Consider the following 16932-nt stretch of genomic DNA (forward strand, 5'->3'; position numbering starts at 1 on the left):
TGTCATTTAGCTGTCAAACTTTGCCAGGAAAGTCTTTCAGCAGAGGGTAGCTGGACTGTTCGTACTGAAAACTATGAACAACTCTCTCCTATATTGCAGCAGGTGCATGGAAAAAAAACCCTACCTCAAAGATACTGTATTTCCTACCACAAGTAATGAGTAATTAAAAATAAATCATGTTTTATACAGGTCTAAAGAGCCCTCCATATTTGGCTAATCCAAGTTAATACAATAAAAACCAGGCAGATGCTTTAGAAGTGTTTACACTTACTGCTAAAATGTGTTACAACTTTGCACACATGAACTTATACAGTTTTTGATGTCTGAAGCTAAAATTATATTAGCAGCCCAAAAAAGTCATACGAATGTAAAGATTTTAACCGCCAATTAGCTTGGTGTACTTGTAAAGTCCAGTGTGCAAAATCCTCTTCCAAAATGCAGTTTATAACTAATTTTGGATAGTGAGAAACCAGTTAAAACCAGCTTGAAACAAATCTTTTTAAAGAAAAATCCTACCTATGCGATGACTAATAACATTTAAAAGTCAATTTTCATAATATTTTTGTAGCTGCCTGTAAGCTAATTTCCCACATACTAGTTTTTGTAGGAGTAATGAAACATTTCTTTAAGAAAATCCGAGTAATTTTATTTTGCTCATAGATATATGTATAGTGTAACACTAGCATCACCACTTATATACAAAATTAGTTTACACAGCAGAATACCAACAATTTCCTCATCAGGCAATTATGATCGAGCGGACAAACACTGATTCACCACTTCCAGTAAGTGAGAGTTTTCCAAAGCAGCTGCTACACGTTCTTTATCAGCAAGCTGTTTATTAACTGTGCAGAAAAAAAACACCACAAGAAACCGGTCAAAACAATTGTATACAATGTCTTTTTTAAAGCATTTTAGGTTGAGACACACAATCAGACTGTAGCTATGGAACTCAGGTAGACTAGTAACTCTGCAGATGCTACGTACACTCCGGAGTTGCAGTCTAAAGTCAAAGCTAGCTTGTGATCACAAGTTAAACCAGCAAGCTGTTTATGATTCAGCAGCAGGGAACTACGCGTGTGTAGGTGTAGCAGAAGAAGAAATTTCCCCCCAGCCTCTCCCCATTTTCTGAGTCCTCCATAACCCAGGCAAATCAATGACTAGTTGAGAGCACAGGTTGCCCGAGGAGATGTTTAAACTACAGTACAGAACATATCTAAATGTCATTATTACACATTCCTGTTCTGTAACACCCCCCAGAAGCTGACGCCCATAAAGTCCCAGATACTAAACAGCTGCTCTGCAGGTGTGGGAATCTCTCTTCTCTCTTAATTTTCAAGATTAAAAAAAATAACCACCACACATCAGAGCACTAAAAACCTTACCTGCATGCTCAGAAGCATGTGTTCCTGGTGTTATATGAACATCCAGCTTAAAAAGCATCACAAAAGAAAAAGGCAACAAGTCAGCAAAACATTGGAAGCTAAAGTTCAAATTCTTTCATAATGAAAATAAGACAATAAGAGGGAAGAAAACATTCTTGCCAATACCAGTTACTGTATAGAGCAGAATAAAATCAGTCTAAAATCACAGAATATTCTGCATTCCCATCTGCTTAAGCCTCCTTCAGACAGGGGGGTGAGGCACCAACCTCTCTTCCTCCCATGCCATAGAGCACTGCGGGTAACTTTGCTCCACAGCCCCACTCACCCTTGACATGACTGTCACAGAACCATAATTCTGCATCCGTATTTTAGTCCACTGCCCTCTCTGGTTCCCTGAGTGTTTACACCACCCATGATATGAAAAAAGCTCTAGGTTTTTTTCACTGTAAGTTGGTTAGCTTATTTTCTTGCCTTCCCCCCCCTTTTCAAACCCAATCCCCTCTTTTGCTTTCCGGAGCGATCTGGTTACTCACCTTAAATCTCTCGGGCAGAGATCGGATCAATTTTACTTTTATGGAGAGGCCGATCAATGTCGCCATGCTGCAGTGGGGAATGGTGGGAGTGAACTCCACTGCCACCGTGCTTTCCGCGTCATTCACCTGTTGAAAACCAAACACTCTGCATGTACCAAACTCACCGGCTTTACCCCGAACTACCTGGCGGCGTTTTTTGTGAAATGCAGCCTGAAGCTGTACTTGGCCGCTCACGGTTTTTTTTTTTCGCTGACATTTTAAAACACTACGTTTAGCTGCAGCAGACCGCTGTAATAAGCCTCTTCTAATGTCAGTCGGGGGGCAGAGGCAGCCCTGCCCTGCAGCACAGCGCGCGTTTACCGAGCGGCCGTCCCGACGGCGGCCCCGGCAGCCCCGGGCGACAGGCTCGTCTTAGCGGGGGCCTCACTTTCACTCGCACTTGCTCGACGACATTCAGCTCCTCCAGGGTGAGGGGGTGCTCGGGGTCGTTAATGGAGCGAATGAGATGTGCCGGGTCAAGGAAAGCGCAGCGGAGCGGCCCCCCCCCGCCCTGCGCCGCCGCCGCCCCAGCGGCCCCGGCCCCCCCCGCCCGCCCTTCCCGGCAAGGATATCGAAGATCTCCCGGTCGTCGATGGAGTCGGGCAGCTCGTCGTCCTCCTCCCGCGCCGTCACCGGCCGCTCCCCCGAGCGGCGGTAGATGAGCGGGTTGGCGTTCTCCAGCGGCGCCCCGCCGCCCGGGCCCGGGCCCACCATGGCGGCCGCCGCCGCTCAGGCCCCTCCCCGCCTCGGCTGCCGGGCGGGCGCCGCCGGCGGGGCGGAAGGAGCCCGGACGCCGTTCGCCGCCGCACCGGGCGCGGAGGCGGGCGCTCGGCGGTGGCGGCGGGGGGCGCTGGGGAGGCCCGGTCCGCCCGTTGGCCGTGGCGGGAGTGCTCTCCGGCGGGCGAGGAGCGGAACTGGCCCGGTGGGCGGAGAGCGGGCGCGGCGGGGCAAGCTCGGGCGGCCGGGGGGAGGCGGCGGCGGCAGCGCGGAGGCCGCGCTGGGGAGGCGGGAGGCGGCGGCGGCCGGCGACGGCTGGAAACTGAAGGCCGAGAGCGCGAACCGAACGGATTTTGGCTGGGGTCGGGGACGCTGCGGGGGTCCGTGAGGGACCTCTGCGGCGGAGGGAGCGCGGTCCAGGACGGGTAGACTAGGGTGAATGTTACATACCGAGTGTTCCTGATTAAAACGGTTTCTTTTCGTCTTCGAGGTAATTTGAAAAGGCAAACTGTATCTAAAAAAACCCGCCAACTTAAAGAAGCCGGAGCGAGAGAGTGTAGGGATGACGTATTTTGGCTTCATACACCCCTTTACAATGGAGTTAAAGCACGTACTCCTGTGTAAACATACGGTATATCATCTGGTTTAGCCTCCTCGACATATGTTTGATTTCTCTTTGCAAAACATGATTTGGGGTTTTTTCCATGCCTGCCACGTCAAGGTCCGGTCACGGGTGAGAAGATGCAAACATGCTCCCCAGGTGGAGGGCGGCAGACAGACAGAAAAGAGGATTTGAAAGTACCTGAGACTTGCTGCTTCAAAAGATGTTGCAACTGGAAGAAAATACTAGTATATTGTGGTTCTGTTGCTCGGCACTGCCTTACAGAAATGGCGGTTACTTCAGGTGTGCTTTTGACTGCAGGGAGTTGGGCCGGATTGGGTTTGCCCCCAGTGGGACTTGTTCTGAAGGTTACTGATATGTTTACGCATCTGCTGATATTTTAAATAAGACAAGCAAACTACCTGTGAGCAAAGTTTCCATTTATCTCTGCTTTCATCTTTGCTTTGTGTTGTAATCTATGTATTAACTGAATCTATTGGCATTAAAGTTCACTTCTTAATATCATCCTTTGTTATCTTAAGTTGGTCTTTCAATTAGTGTATGTTGTTTTGGACAATACATTTTGTTGGTAAGCATCGTTTTTCTGGCTGCTTAGGAAGTACAGAGCTGACTGAGCTGACTTACCCTTAGTGGTGAAGATGTTGGCTGATTTTGAAAGTGGGTTTTGGTTGCTTTGGTTTGTTTTGTTTTTTAATTGGATAAAGACAGTTCGGTTTGGCAGCACAAGAAGTCCATATTCATTGGATTTCACTGATGGAAAGCGTTCAACTTAAGTAGCCTCATGGAATCCTGCTTTCCCCCAATCCTTAGACACACAAACAGGTGCACACACCTATTCCCATATGTTGAAGTCTGTCTTCTGGTTTTGGTCTGTCTTTCTAGGCCACCAGAAGAATCTACAAAAATCCCAGGGCTATTCACATCGGACTAGAACAAAAATAACTGCAACAGAAAGGATTTTCCAGAAAGATTTGAGGGGAGTATAAAAAATAAAAGGCAAGATATGTTTCACAATGCATATTTGCACAGTTCCAGGTGAAATTCATGAGAAATTGGCATACTTTCCAAAGCTATCACAACCTAGAGACTCAGGAACTGTATAAGAAATAGCAAGTAGCTCTGAATTATCTTGCACTGGAAATCTTGTTTTACCTATCTCATTCGTGACCCTTTTCGTTAAAAAAAAAAACTGACTTACTCTGACAAACCTGTTTCCCAAGCAGGATGAGCTTACATTGTGTATGATCTGTGGTGGAGAAGTTGTCTTCACAGGCTTTATGAGCGTCCCCGCTGGAGGTGAATTAAGCGAAAGCAGTGCAGAGGAGCCTGAAGCGGTATGCTTTGCCAGCTGAATGCTGGTGACACCATTCATCCAGGAGATGTGAAATGAATCAAAGGTGGGAAGGAAAAGACCCATTTTATAGAGGGTGTTTTGCCAGTTGAAGATAGATTGGGAGTTGGTGGAGCAAGCTGGGCTTGTAGGCCCAACTATGAAGGCGGCCTTGAGGCTAATCTGTTTAGGGCCAGTCATCCACACTGTAGTCATGCTTCTACAAACTACAAATTTTTTTAGGACTTTTTCAGCCAGCAGGCAAAAGCTGTCTATTGGATTGCCAGCCTATTTCCACTGTAGGAAGCTATAGAGAAGGTGAGGTCATGGCCCTTTCCCACTTTTTTGAGGGAAGTACATAGCCAATAAAATGTTGTAAGTAGACCTTGCTTTCAGACCTCCACTGAAGCTACTCATATAGAAGAAGCTATAATCTGACCCTCAACTTAAATCTCCCCTTTAATTTTGAAAAATGCAGGAGACCTATTTTTATTCAAGAAGAGATGAGGAACTATTTGGAGGCTGGAGGCCAGTCCCTGCTGGAAAGCACATATGGTGTCAGTTATGGTACAGATGTGCTAGCCCTCATTAAAACTTCTGCAAGAATTAGCTATATTGATTTTTTTAAAATTGTTATTTCTAGTTATATGTAATCCTTTTTTTTTGGCGAGGTTTTTTGTTGTTTTGGGGTTTTTTTACAAGAATTTAAGTGTCGACAGCTCTGGAACCTCTTCAGAGCTTCACTGTCTTCTCTGCTTGTAAGATTAACTCAGATTAACTATGATTAGACCTTTTATTGTTGTTCACAGATGGTGTTGGGTCATTTTCAGATCATCCATTCTCAGGATCAGGTAATGATTAGGTGCATTACACTAAGGGATTGTATTTACACTCTGTATCAAGTACTCTGAAAGTACTTAATGCAGTGCATGTTCAAAAGGGAATTTAGCTGCACTCCCTACTCAGAATGCCCTCAGCAAAGACCTTTGTACCATTCTCTTCCGCATAGAACCAGAAAATAATCTAGAGTCCAAACGGGGGTGAAAAATGGCTTCTCAAAGGCAGATTGCTTTGCTTTGTACGTTGTCTTGTAGTATTGCATACATCACTCGTGGAGCAGAAGGTGAGATGCAAAACCTGTTGTTATTGCTGTTGCAGAAGCAACTGTGCTAACAAGTTGCAGTGCAGTGACTTTCAAAGGGTGTACATCTCTTCTACTTCTGTTAGCAAACTGCAAAAGTATCCTAATAAGCTTGATGTAAAAATTATTGGTTTTGTGAGATGAAACCATTTCTGAGATGATTTTATGAAAATAAAACTTTCTTTCTTAAAAGGTAGAAAGCAAAATAATTTCCGAATTATCTAAACAATATATTTTAAAGATCTTTTTGGATGATAAATTTAGAAAATGTTAATGATTTTGACGGTTGCTGTTTTCTCTGAAATTTGTTTTTAAGCTTTATGCTCTTGCACAGTGACTAAACTATGTTTTACCTAGCTCCAGCTGTCATTGGCAGAGCCAGCTATAGGAGCGTTTGGCAGGGGGTGTCTGTCGTTGCACAAAAGCAAAATGAAAACTGAACAAAATTGAAAGGAATAAGCTGTAATCTTCTAAATTAAAGTCAGTAAAAAATGCTTCATTGAAAAGTCTGTCTGATAATTGTGAAGATGCGATTTAAATTATTTTTTTTATCTTATGTGTTACTTAGGATGGAATGGTGCTGAGCCAGAAGTGACTATTGCGCTTGGACGACTCAAAGGGAGACAAACAAATGTAAAGGGGACAGACAGACTTGTAAATGTTTTCCTTGGGATTCCTTTTGCAAAAGCCCCTATTGGATCCCTGAGGTTTTCCCCACCTGAACCACCCGAACCCTGGAACGATGTGAGAGATGCAACTTCTTACCCACCACTGTGAGAGCTGTTCAGTTTATTTGTATATAGGACCTGCTCACATGTGTCAGTGTTGTCATGTTTTTAGGGTACAGAGGTCTGATTTTTGGTAAGGAGCTTGTATTGACTGGTAGTGAATACGCTGCCAGTACTGAAATATGTCGTAAGAACTGTGGGACTAGGAACCACAGAGAATTCCTGGGAAATTGTTGTCTTTGGAAATTACATTTTCTCGTTATACTGTGCTGAAATAATTCAGCTTTTTAAGTACAAGTATAGAGCTGTGCTTTTACAGGTTGCACCTCTAACTGTATTTAAGTAACACAAAGTTTGAGTACTCTGTGGGAATTCAGTCTGTGGGGCAAAATAAAGCGTGTTTTCTCTATTGTTGCTACATCGTTGCTATTTCAGTTTTATTACTAATAGTCATGCTTCCCTTCTTTTGTGAAGATGTCCTCAAGATCTGTCCATGTTGAAAATAGCTGAAAAAAACTTTAAAGAAAAACACCTCTCGTTCCGAACTTCTGAGGACTGCTTGTATCTAAATGTTTACAGCCCTGATGGTTCAAACAAGGACAAGTTACCTGTACGTAAACCCTTTGTACAAACTTGTGTTGTACAGAGTTTGCACCTAATAATGACTCCTAAGTCACTTAATTGCTCTTGAAAATGTGATGCTGCGTTAGCAAAAATAATAATATTATGTAAAATTCAAAGTCCACCAACCTAAAATTCAGCTCCCCTTGAGCTTTGGTGATTTGGAGTTCTTAATTCTCTGATGTTGTCTTCCTTTTTCAAATGAAGTCTACCAAGCAATGTATAAAAGTGTGTCTTGCCCTTTTTTCTCTAAGGTAATGGTGTGGATCCATGGAGGCAATTTTATATTTGGTGGTGCTTCTAGGTACGACGGTTCTGCACTATCAGCCTATGAGAACGTTGTGGTAGTAATAATTCAGTACAGACTTGGACTCCTTGGATTCTTCAAGTAAGATGACCTATTTAACTTTTTACAAAATACTTCCTATTATGTTTAAAGCATGGGTAGTTTTGTTTTCTAAATCAGCTGAACTTCTATACCAGCTTCCCCACTGTTAAGGTGGTTTAAATGTACATAGTTTGCTGACATCAGGACTTAAGAACATTAAGAAATGTCTGTAAATTCCATTTGCATTGTCATTTGATTGTAGCCTGCTATCACATCATAGCTGGGCTTACTTGGTTCTGGACAGGATGTTTGTTCTTGCCTTTACTTCCATCCATTGGTGTATAAAGCAAAAAATCGTATAGTGTAAAGGCCAGGAATCCATCTGTGTATGGGTGAACAAACAGTAGAGGCAAGTAAGTCAGTGGGGCTTTAGGTCAGTAGGCTATACGGATCTTTCCTTCGCCAAATATGACACTTTGCACAAAATGTAAATTGGTGAGATTTATTTTATTCTGGTATTAGAAGAGCTATTACTCTTCCTGAGAAGTTGGCTTATAATGCTTTTCTTTCAGTACTGGTGATGAACACGCTCGTGGGAACTGGGCATTTTTGGATCAAGTAGCAGCTCTTCGATGGATCCAAGAAAATATTGAACACTTTGGTGGAGATCCAGGATCTGTCACACTCTTTGGTGTATCTGCAGGATCTTGCTCTGTTTTTGCACATGTAGGCATGCAGTATATACACTAGAAAGTAAAGTCTTAAAAAAAAAATCTTCAAAAACTCAATTAGTGTAACATTTCGTGCTTAATCTGATTTTTGAAAGAAAGATTAATGGCATGTTGTGCTAAGTCTGGACACTTCCCCTGTAAGCACATCAAAATGTGTAATTCCCTTCTGAATCCAGCAGTCTAGTCAAGCATAAAGTTATGGGATAAGGACCTTAATGTAGAATAAATACTTTCGGTTCTTCCCTTCTTGGCAGGTTTTATCTCCTTTGTCGAAGGGTCTCTTTCATAAAGCAATATCAGAGAGTGGAATTCTAATCCCCCCTGATAAAGATTTACTTCGTTCAACAGATCTTAAGGTAGGCTCATTTTTTTGCATTTCAAAGCCTTTATAGTCTAAAATAGGACATTTCTTATATCTGATAATTTAGTTAAAAGAGAAAAGGGGAAATCTGATTGCATATTATGCAACAAAGTTGATCAAATTTACTCCCATGGCATACCTATAAATGTATAGATTAACACTAAGTAAATTCTCATTCAAATAGTCTGTTTATTTTCAATCTCATTTAGTGTTGGAAATAGATTGTACAGTTATGTGATTATAATATCTGTGCGTTGACTTAGGTATTTTCAGTTATACACATGCCAAGCTAGGCATGTGTCCATTTTCCTGCACACTGTAAGTTATATAGTAACTATGAAATTTATTACAGAAAGTTTAACTAGAATCCAGAAGAGGCATTCAGTTTTTATTCAGCTGTGGTCTTTCATGGAGGACCTTTATTTGAAGTAAATTAATAATAAATAAAAAAACCCAAACTTTAAAATTAAATTCCTCTGTATAAGTATCTTTTCATTTCTCCTCCTGAAATGGCACATAGTAATAATGTAAATCTCATAAGTTGATTTTCTGAATTTTCTTTCCTTATTTGATCTATGTTAGAACCTCATATTACCTCTACAGCACGATTTGTTGTAGAACAGTGAATGGAAATATAGAAAGAAAGAGAAGTATACCAGAATGATTTCACTTTATGATCAAACTGTAGTATATCTAGTAAAATAAAATACTTGAAGTCCTATCAAGCTCACCTAAATCTGCCCTTAAGTAAAATTATTAACAGTACTGTGTATAATAATTTTCTGTTTATAAATTCCTTAAAGACCACCTTGTAGCTAAGAGTTTTTATCTTTGTTAATAATTTTCAGAAAATGGCAAGTATATTTAAGTGTGAGACGAGCAGTTCACTCTCACTGATAAACTGCTTAAGGAACCAGGAAGCAAATGATATAGTCTTTAACAGTACGGTAGGTAAAACTTTACTTAGTAACAGATTTTTTTAACAGCACTCTTATAAAACTTTAGCTCAGCCTCTGACCAGAGTTCATTGTTGGCCTGTTCCAAAGCTGATTTTTCTTAACTTTTGTCAAAATACCCTCTAAATATTGAAATAATTTCTCATCAGAATTTTCAGTGAAGTGTCACAGCACCTGTAAAGTTGTGAGCAAGACTCAAGCATACATATGTTTTAATCTCAGAAGCAGCCCAGGATCAGGAAACCATTACATTACTCCATACCATGATCCAATCAGGCTTGCATTTTATAGTCTTGTGCCAAACTGTAATTTTATGTTACAGTGGCTGTTGATACTCAGATTTCTTAAAGCCCTTTCTTGCCCTTGGAACATTAAAAGTGGACATTTTATTATATGAATTGAAGGAAAAATGGAAAATACTATTAACAAGTAATTTGATCTTTTTTTTTCTCCTCCTTCAGGAAATCCCATTTCTACCCTTAGTTTTGGATGGAGTATTTCTTCATAAGTCACCTGAAGAGATATTGGCTGGAAAAGAGTTTAATGCAGTCCCGTTTATGATAGGAGTCACCAACAATGAATTTGGCTGGAATATTAGATCTGTAATTTAATGGCTATTCTTCATTTTTTTGAATGCTTGTGTTAACTGATGCAGGCAACTCTGAGACAGTATTTGCTGGTAGGACACCTTTTAAGTATCGCCAAAAGGCTTTGCATTGTTGGAAATATATACAAGGTAAACTTTGCTTGCATTATGATTCTGTAGTGACCCAGAACCAGCTGGTCACAAAACACTGAGACAAGCTTCAACCTGCAAGTTAAACTACATGGTTATCTTTGGAATATCAATTTTATACAGTATTTGCTGATCCTAAAATTTTAATCCCTCATCCAGGCAGAGAGAGGAAAAAGAATGCAACAGTCAAGGGCTTATTACTGAAAGAAAAATGAAACCAATCCTTTCCCCCACAACACGCAGTATTCAGGATTGGTACATAGCCTGTTTAAAAATGTGACATTGATCACCTTAAACAGCTTACCCTGTATGTCAATATGAACTCTGACTGCTGGTTATATCATTGCCCCTGTGTTCCTTGTTACCATGCAGAAAGATCTACCATTTGAAAATCTTATCTGGGGACAGAGTATGGAGATAATGCAGGTGTCCAATCCATTCTCAGTGCATAAATCCTTTCTCATATGAATTCCATGGGTAACTCCAAAAAATAAGCAATTGCTATACAGTACAGAAAACTGCAGGAGGTGGATTTTTGTCCTCTCTCTTCCTTGTCCTCTTCTTCGTTTACTAAGTATTAATGTTCATCTATGTAGTACAAAGCATTTGTTCTGAATCTACGTAGTAACTGTGTGTCTCTGGGAGTGTGTTGGTACTGAGTCCAAGAAGAAAAATGTATAGTGAAATCTGTTCTAATTAATTTTGCAGACAGAAGGGTCATTTTATGTAATGCTCTAGAAGAGGAGCATTGCCTTATCTTTACTTCAGAGGGTTCAAACAATTGGACTAGAGACAGAGAGGCTGCCAGTGACTTTTAAGATCTCCCCTACCAGAGGGAAAATAAGCCTTTGCAACAGAATAAGCATTTTGCTTCAGTTCTGCCCTAGTGCTTTCTAGTCTTACAAGTTTCTTAACAATGTGTGTTGATTTAAGGATAAACTACTTAGTATGAGTGGTTTATGTAGAAACCTGCACCAAGGAAACATTTACTGCAGTAAATACAAGCTTTTCAAGACAGCTGCGGCATCGTACTGCATTTTTGCATATTATACAATGCCTCAAAAATAAACACCAGTAGTAAGAATAAAGTGGAATAATGTAGTTCTAATGTTAAAAATATTGGAGAAGTTGAATGGTGCTAATACTCTTTTTTTTCTCTGTGCAGACATCAAAAATACCAGGTTTGAAGGAAATAGGAGATAAAAAATCAATTACTTCAACTTTAGAGTTTTTACTGCCAATGATGGTAAGTGAAATTTGTTTTTAATGCACGTAACAGATTTGTGAAGTTTGGTGTTCTCTAATTTCCTGCTTGAGTCATAGTCTTACTAAGACTTGAGGTCATGTTATGCTTTGGGGAGAGTCCCAGCAAAGTTGACAGAACTACGGTGTATGGAGTTACACAGAAATAGGATTGAGTCAGACTGGGGATTTGGGGAAATTCCTTTTTCCTTCTAGACGTCTGAACCAACATTTTTGTCTTACATATTTGTATGTAGGATTACTGTAATAGTGTCCCTAGTCTTATGGTATCTGATGGCTAATCTCCTGGTTGATGGGTTTCAAGGCAGGATTTTTCAATATGTTTATGTTAAATGTAACTTTTAAAGTAGTTACTTTGCACTCAGAGTTTTGAAACGCATCTTTCAAGCAGCAAATTCTAACACTAAAAAACATAAGCTGTGTTTAGAGATCCCATTGGTCTTGCCCTGTAGTCTAATAGTCCATAAATCTTTAAGGACTCACAGAATTTACTTTTGTTATTCCCATCTCTTTTCTCCCGAAGAAAACAGAAGCCAAAGGAGAAGTTGCTGGATCCTTGTTGATTCCTGTAGAGTTTTAACTCATATAAATCTGTTGCAAATTTGACCTGAGGTGGTTTCTTTGCATTGGTGTTTTGGTTTTGGTTTTTTTTGGGGGGAGCGTTCCCCCAAAAAAAGTCTGAATAGGTTTTTGTCGTGGTTTAACCCCAGCCAGCAACCCCACCACACAGCCGCTCACTCAGTCCCCCCCATCCAGTGGGATGGGGGAGAAAATCGGGAAAAAGAAGTAAAACTCCTGGGTTGAGATAAGAACAGTTTAATAGAACAGAAAAGAAGAAACTAATAATGACAATGATAACACTAATAAAATGACAACAGTAGTAATAAAAGGATTGGAATGTACAAATGATGCGCAGGGCAATTGCTCACCACCCGCCGACCAACACCCAGCCAGTCCCCAAGCGGCGATTCCCTGCCCCCCCACTTCCCAGTTCCTATACTAAATGGGACGTCACATGGTATGGAATACCCCTCTGGCCTGTTTGGGTCAGGTGCCCTGGCTGTGTCCTGTGCCAACTTTTTGTGCCCCTCCAGCTTTCTCGCTGGCTGGGCATGAGAAGCTGAAAAATCCTTGACTTTAGTCTAAACACTACTGAGCAACAACTGAAAACATCAGTGTTATCAACATTCTTTGCATACTGAACTCAAAACATAGCACTGTACCAGCTACTAGGAAGACAGTTAACTCTATCCCAGCTGAAACCAGGACAGTTTTATTTGTCATCGTGATTTCCCATCAACATGGGTGCTACCCTGGCCCTTTGTGACTTTGTGGAAACTTTGACGTTTAAAAGATGACATTTTTAGTTGCTAATTCAGAGAGTGTTAATTTTTCTGTTTGTTTCTTGTTTCCCCTTTTTCTCTTAGTATGTACCATCAGAGTTTCTGCCTGCGATAGTGGATGAGTATCTAGGAAACACAGATGATCCTGCTGAGCTACGGGACCAATTTTTGGATTTGCTAGGGGATGTAGGAATTGTTATGCCATCCATTAAAGCATTGAATTATCACAGGGGTGAGCTAATGAACACCAGTAGGTGTTCAAACCTCTTACAACATGCTGGATCAAATGATGTAGACACAAATCCTGTCATGTGTAGGCAGCCCTTCTTGAGATTCCTACTGAGAACTTGAGGGTGAAAAGTGATACAGGTCTGCAGGATTGTGTGAAGCAAGTGTATGTACTCCTTTATCTTTGTACTAGTGTCTTGCACTTGTGCTCATAGTCACAATATATTGAGAGCAGAGCACAATAACACAGGTAAATGTTTGCTAACTGAAGTATGCAGGCTTAAAAATTAAAACATATTAAAGCAACCTGGAATTTGTCCTTTGGCCCACTGCTACTTGGGAAGTCAGCAGCTCTGTAGCCTGGAGATTTTCTGGTATTTAAGTGTGGACAAGCCATGCCAAAATACCCAGAACTGGAAAACAATTTGATGTTATCATGTTTTCTGTAAGTTTTCCTGGGGTGAATTTTTCAATTTTTTGTGTAAGTGCTGAGAGTTCTTAGTTTTGAATTAAAAATAAAAATACATCTTGGAATGTAACATTACATTAAAAATGTGCCCAGTGTAAAGCTTTGGGTATATTTAAAGTAATATTTTAAACATCTGATGTCATCTGTAACTTATGCATCTCTTCTTTAACTCTCTAAATGTTACGTCTGCTAGAGTCTGGAGCTCCTGTCTACTTCTTTGAATATCAGCATCGGCCCACTTCATACTGGGATAATAAACCAGAGTATGTGAAAGCTGATCATGGAGATGAAGTTGGCTTTGTCTTTGGAGGACCATATCTGGCTGGTGATATTCAGCTACGTAGTAAGGAGTAGAACATTCAATGTTGACTTATAAATTACTCTCATAACACTGGCATTATTCTATTCAGTAGTGCTACTTCCATTTTAATCAGACTAAAGTGCATTTATTAACAGTGAGACCAAAGTATAACCCTTTCTCCTGTTAGAATTTGTTTAACACTAAACTTACTCTTCTTCTCCGTTCTCTATCGTGTACAGTTTACTGTTTCTGAAGCACAGTAAATTACACGTGTTGTCAACAATTTAGCAAATAGGACATTTGCAAGAAAACATCACTGTTGTTATACCAGCACTGTTCATGAATTTGCCAGATAGCTTTGGCTGAAAAATAAATTGAAGGAAAGGTGAATTAAACTTGCAGGGGATTAGCAGAGTGCTTGGGAAGCAGGAAGTCTAGGCTCTTCTTTTCCTGAGGAATTTAAGCTAATGTCTCCTTCTTTCCAGGAAATCCCATGGGCTGTCAGGCTCCATGGAGTGGCAGACTCGGTCTCTTTTGCAGATAGTGTTCCCACTGTGTTGATTAGAGCAAGGCTTGGAACTCCAGTGTTTAATTTTCTGTGTGAAGATCTAATGGTTAGGTTAAAGACTATTTTCTCCCATGACTCAATATATCAACATTTTATTCAAAATGGAACTGGTCCATTGATGAAGGATTAAGGGTGTACTCCCAAAATTGCCTTTGCCTTGTCAGTTTGGACATTCTCGTAGGATTCTGGAAGTTCTGGTTAATTCAGGCAGAATCCCACATTGCTATAGTCCAAATTAATGTGCCAGTCATTGAACAGTTAGATACAAGATGCCACATCCTCAGGAATATTATGAATGCAGCAATTTGCTTTAATTGCATATGCCTAAAACAATAATACTCAGGATGGAGTATTTTCTTTCCCATGAAACAAATTAGGAGCAGTTCTTATTTTGACAAACACAGAAATTCTACTTATTTTAAGTGAATTCACCATTTTTTCTGCTTTTATTTTTGTCATTTGCACAGTAGTTCAAAGTTTCAATGCCTACATAAATGAAAGCATTTCCTTTTAGTCCCTTGAACTTTGGAGCAATCCAACTATGTTGTAAAAGCATTTGTTAATCTGTTACTAGAGCCTTTTGATTTTGCTTGTATTTTATATTTATTTTTTTACTTATGTTATCCTACACTAGAAAACACTCTACAGTTCTTTTTGCCTGAATTTACTAAGAGCATTAAAATAGCAAGTATTTTTCTTGATGTATTGAGATGCATTTATAATTAATAACACACTGTCACTAAAATTATTTTCATCTAGCTGATACAGTGGGCATATGTGTAACTATATTTAAATGAATATTCTTGAAGTGTTGAGATGTGGAACGACATCATCTTGTATCAGAATGAAGAAATCTTTGCCTAGTCATGCTCTGAATAATAGGGAGAATTTCAGTCCCACAAAGCTAGAATAACATCTATGAAACTAAACCATGTGGCCCATTCCTTGAGTTGTAATGGGACTCAGGACACATGGGTTCTTTTTTTGGTTCTGCTTCTGGTTTCCTGAAAAGCTACAGACAAATCACCTTATTTCCTTGTACCCCCATTCTCCAATTTGTAGAATAAGGAAAACTATGCTAATCTCATTCATAAATAGTGCTGAAATCTTCTTGTCGTGATTGCTGTATTACTAACATAATGCAAGTGTGGTGCCTCTGTTGTAATCAGTAAGTTGTTACAACATACTCACAGACTGAAATGCTGCTTCTGTAGTAGCAATATTTTGTCTTCTGCCACACATAATAATTATTTTGTGTCTCAGGTGAAGTTACAGAGGAAGAAAAGAACCTTAGTAGAATTCTAATGAAGTACTGGACTAACTTTGCTCGAAATGGGTAAGAATCATGAGATTCATGACACATATTACTGGTTTGTACTGACTGCATCATGAGTTAGCTGTTCTGTTGATTCAGTCTTAACTTCTGTGATTTAATTCCTCTGTGACTGAAAAGGGCATTCACTCTTTCTTTTTTGTTGTTTACAGAAATCCTAATGGAGAAGGTTTGGTTGAATGGCCATCTTACAACCTAAATGAAGAATACTTACAGATAAATCTAAAACAAAAGAAAGCCAGAAAGTTGAAAGAAAAGAAGGTAGATTTCTGGCGAAAGGTGATGTTTGAAAAGACAAATAACAAAAGTACAGAAAACAAGAAGGTTAATTCAGAGTTATAATTTACGATCTAAGCATGCACATAATATGCAAACTATTAGGATAGTAAAAGAAATTACTTAAAGTAATTTTGAGGATAAACTTATGTTTCCTTTTGCCTTTTCTTCACAGTTGTCATATTTGCAATTATTCACTGTAATAATTCCAATTGATCTATTTCTCCATTGTGATCATTTACTTTTTCCTGGATTTGTGTCTACAACGGAAGCCTCACTTATTAAATATAGGTACCAGATTTCCCCACTGCTCAGGTTTTTCTGTTGCTTCCCCATGACTGAAGACAGAATGTGGCAGCAACATTGTTTTAATAAAGTGAAATCAATAAAGACACAATTTGCAAGTAAAACTGTCTTTTGATGTCAAGTGTATCAGCAATGGTACAGAAGTTTTGGTCTGATTTAGATATGGAAATATTCTCTGTGGAAAAAAAAAGAAACTAAAGAATGTTCTGCTTTATAAGTTGGTTTTACAACAGCGATGGTATATTTCTGACTGTTCCAATACATAATCTGTAACAGTAGGGCTGGAATTAAGACTTCTCTCAAATGTTAGAAAAGGGAGAAGCTGTCTCCACTACCCACGCTTTTTTCCTTTCAAATTTAGCAATAATTCCCTTAGAAGGATCAATGTTGGTAACATTATTTTCATAGTTTTGTCTTTTCCATGGTGCTTTACGTTGTGCTCCAGGCTGTTCTCTGGGCCATCAGTCAGTTCCAGTTTCTCTGCACTGGGTCACAGGTCTTCATTACTAGCACTGGCGAGAGGTTTGTTTGTACCAGAATTATTCTGGTACCCTTACTGGCTGATACGTACTTGGACTGCCAAGAACAAGTCTTGAACACTTCATTTCAGTGTTGTC

The 16932-nt window shown here is 39.9% G+C and overlaps 2 protein-coding genes across 4 annotated transcripts; one reads left to right on the top strand and one right to left on the bottom strand.

Moving 5' to 3' along the window:
* Positions 1-620: 620 nt before the first annotated feature.
* On the bottom strand, positions 621-2809 carry CIAO2B (cytosolic iron-sulfur assembly component 2B). Its single transcript, XM_075040031.1, has 5 exons — positions 2528-2809; positions 2346-2423; positions 1919-2044; positions 1386-1431; positions 621-845 (listed from the first exon to the last, which is right to left on the bottom strand). Exons 1-5 carry the CDS (start codon positions 2669-2671, stop codon positions 748-750), a joined length of 492 nt encoding a protein of 163 aa, XP_074896132.1. The 5' UTR covers positions 2672-2809; the 3' UTR covers positions 621-747.
* On the top strand, positions 2743-16410 carry LOC142036642 (fatty acyl-CoA hydrolase precursor, medium chain-like). Of its 3 annotated transcripts, XM_075040029.1 has the most exons (15): positions 2743-2879; positions 3165-3305; positions 3396-5477; positions 6336-6540; positions 6970-7105; positions 7371-7504; positions 8017-8170; positions 8430-8531; positions 9385-9483; positions 9954-10094; positions 11394-11474; positions 12919-13066; positions 13725-13874; positions 15664-15736; positions 15886-16410. In XM_075040029.1, the coding sequence occupies exons 5-15, from the start codon at positions 6989-6991 to the stop codon at positions 16073-16075; spliced, it is 1389 nt and encodes a 462-aa protein (XP_074896130.1). In that variant the 5' UTR covers positions 2743-2879; positions 3165-3305; positions 3396-5477; positions 6336-6540; positions 6970-6988; the 3' UTR covers positions 16076-16410. The 3 variants fall into 3 exon arrangements, with proteins under 3 accessions (XP_074896130.1, XP_074896129.1, XP_074896128.1); XM_075040028.1 differs by having other exon boundaries at positions 3165-5477; XM_075040027.1 differs by lacking the exons at positions 2743-2879; positions 3165-3305; positions 3396-5477 and adding an exon at positions 5526-5749.
* The last annotated feature ends 522 nt before the right edge of the window (positions 16411-16932 follow it).

The sequence above is a fragment of the Buteo buteo genome, chromosome 11 (genome assembly GCF_964188355.1).
Source record: "Buteo buteo chromosome 11, bButBut1.hap1.1, whole genome shotgun sequence".
NCBI classification, from domain to species: Eukaryota; Metazoa; Chordata; class Aves; order Accipitriformes; family Accipitridae; genus Buteo; species Buteo buteo.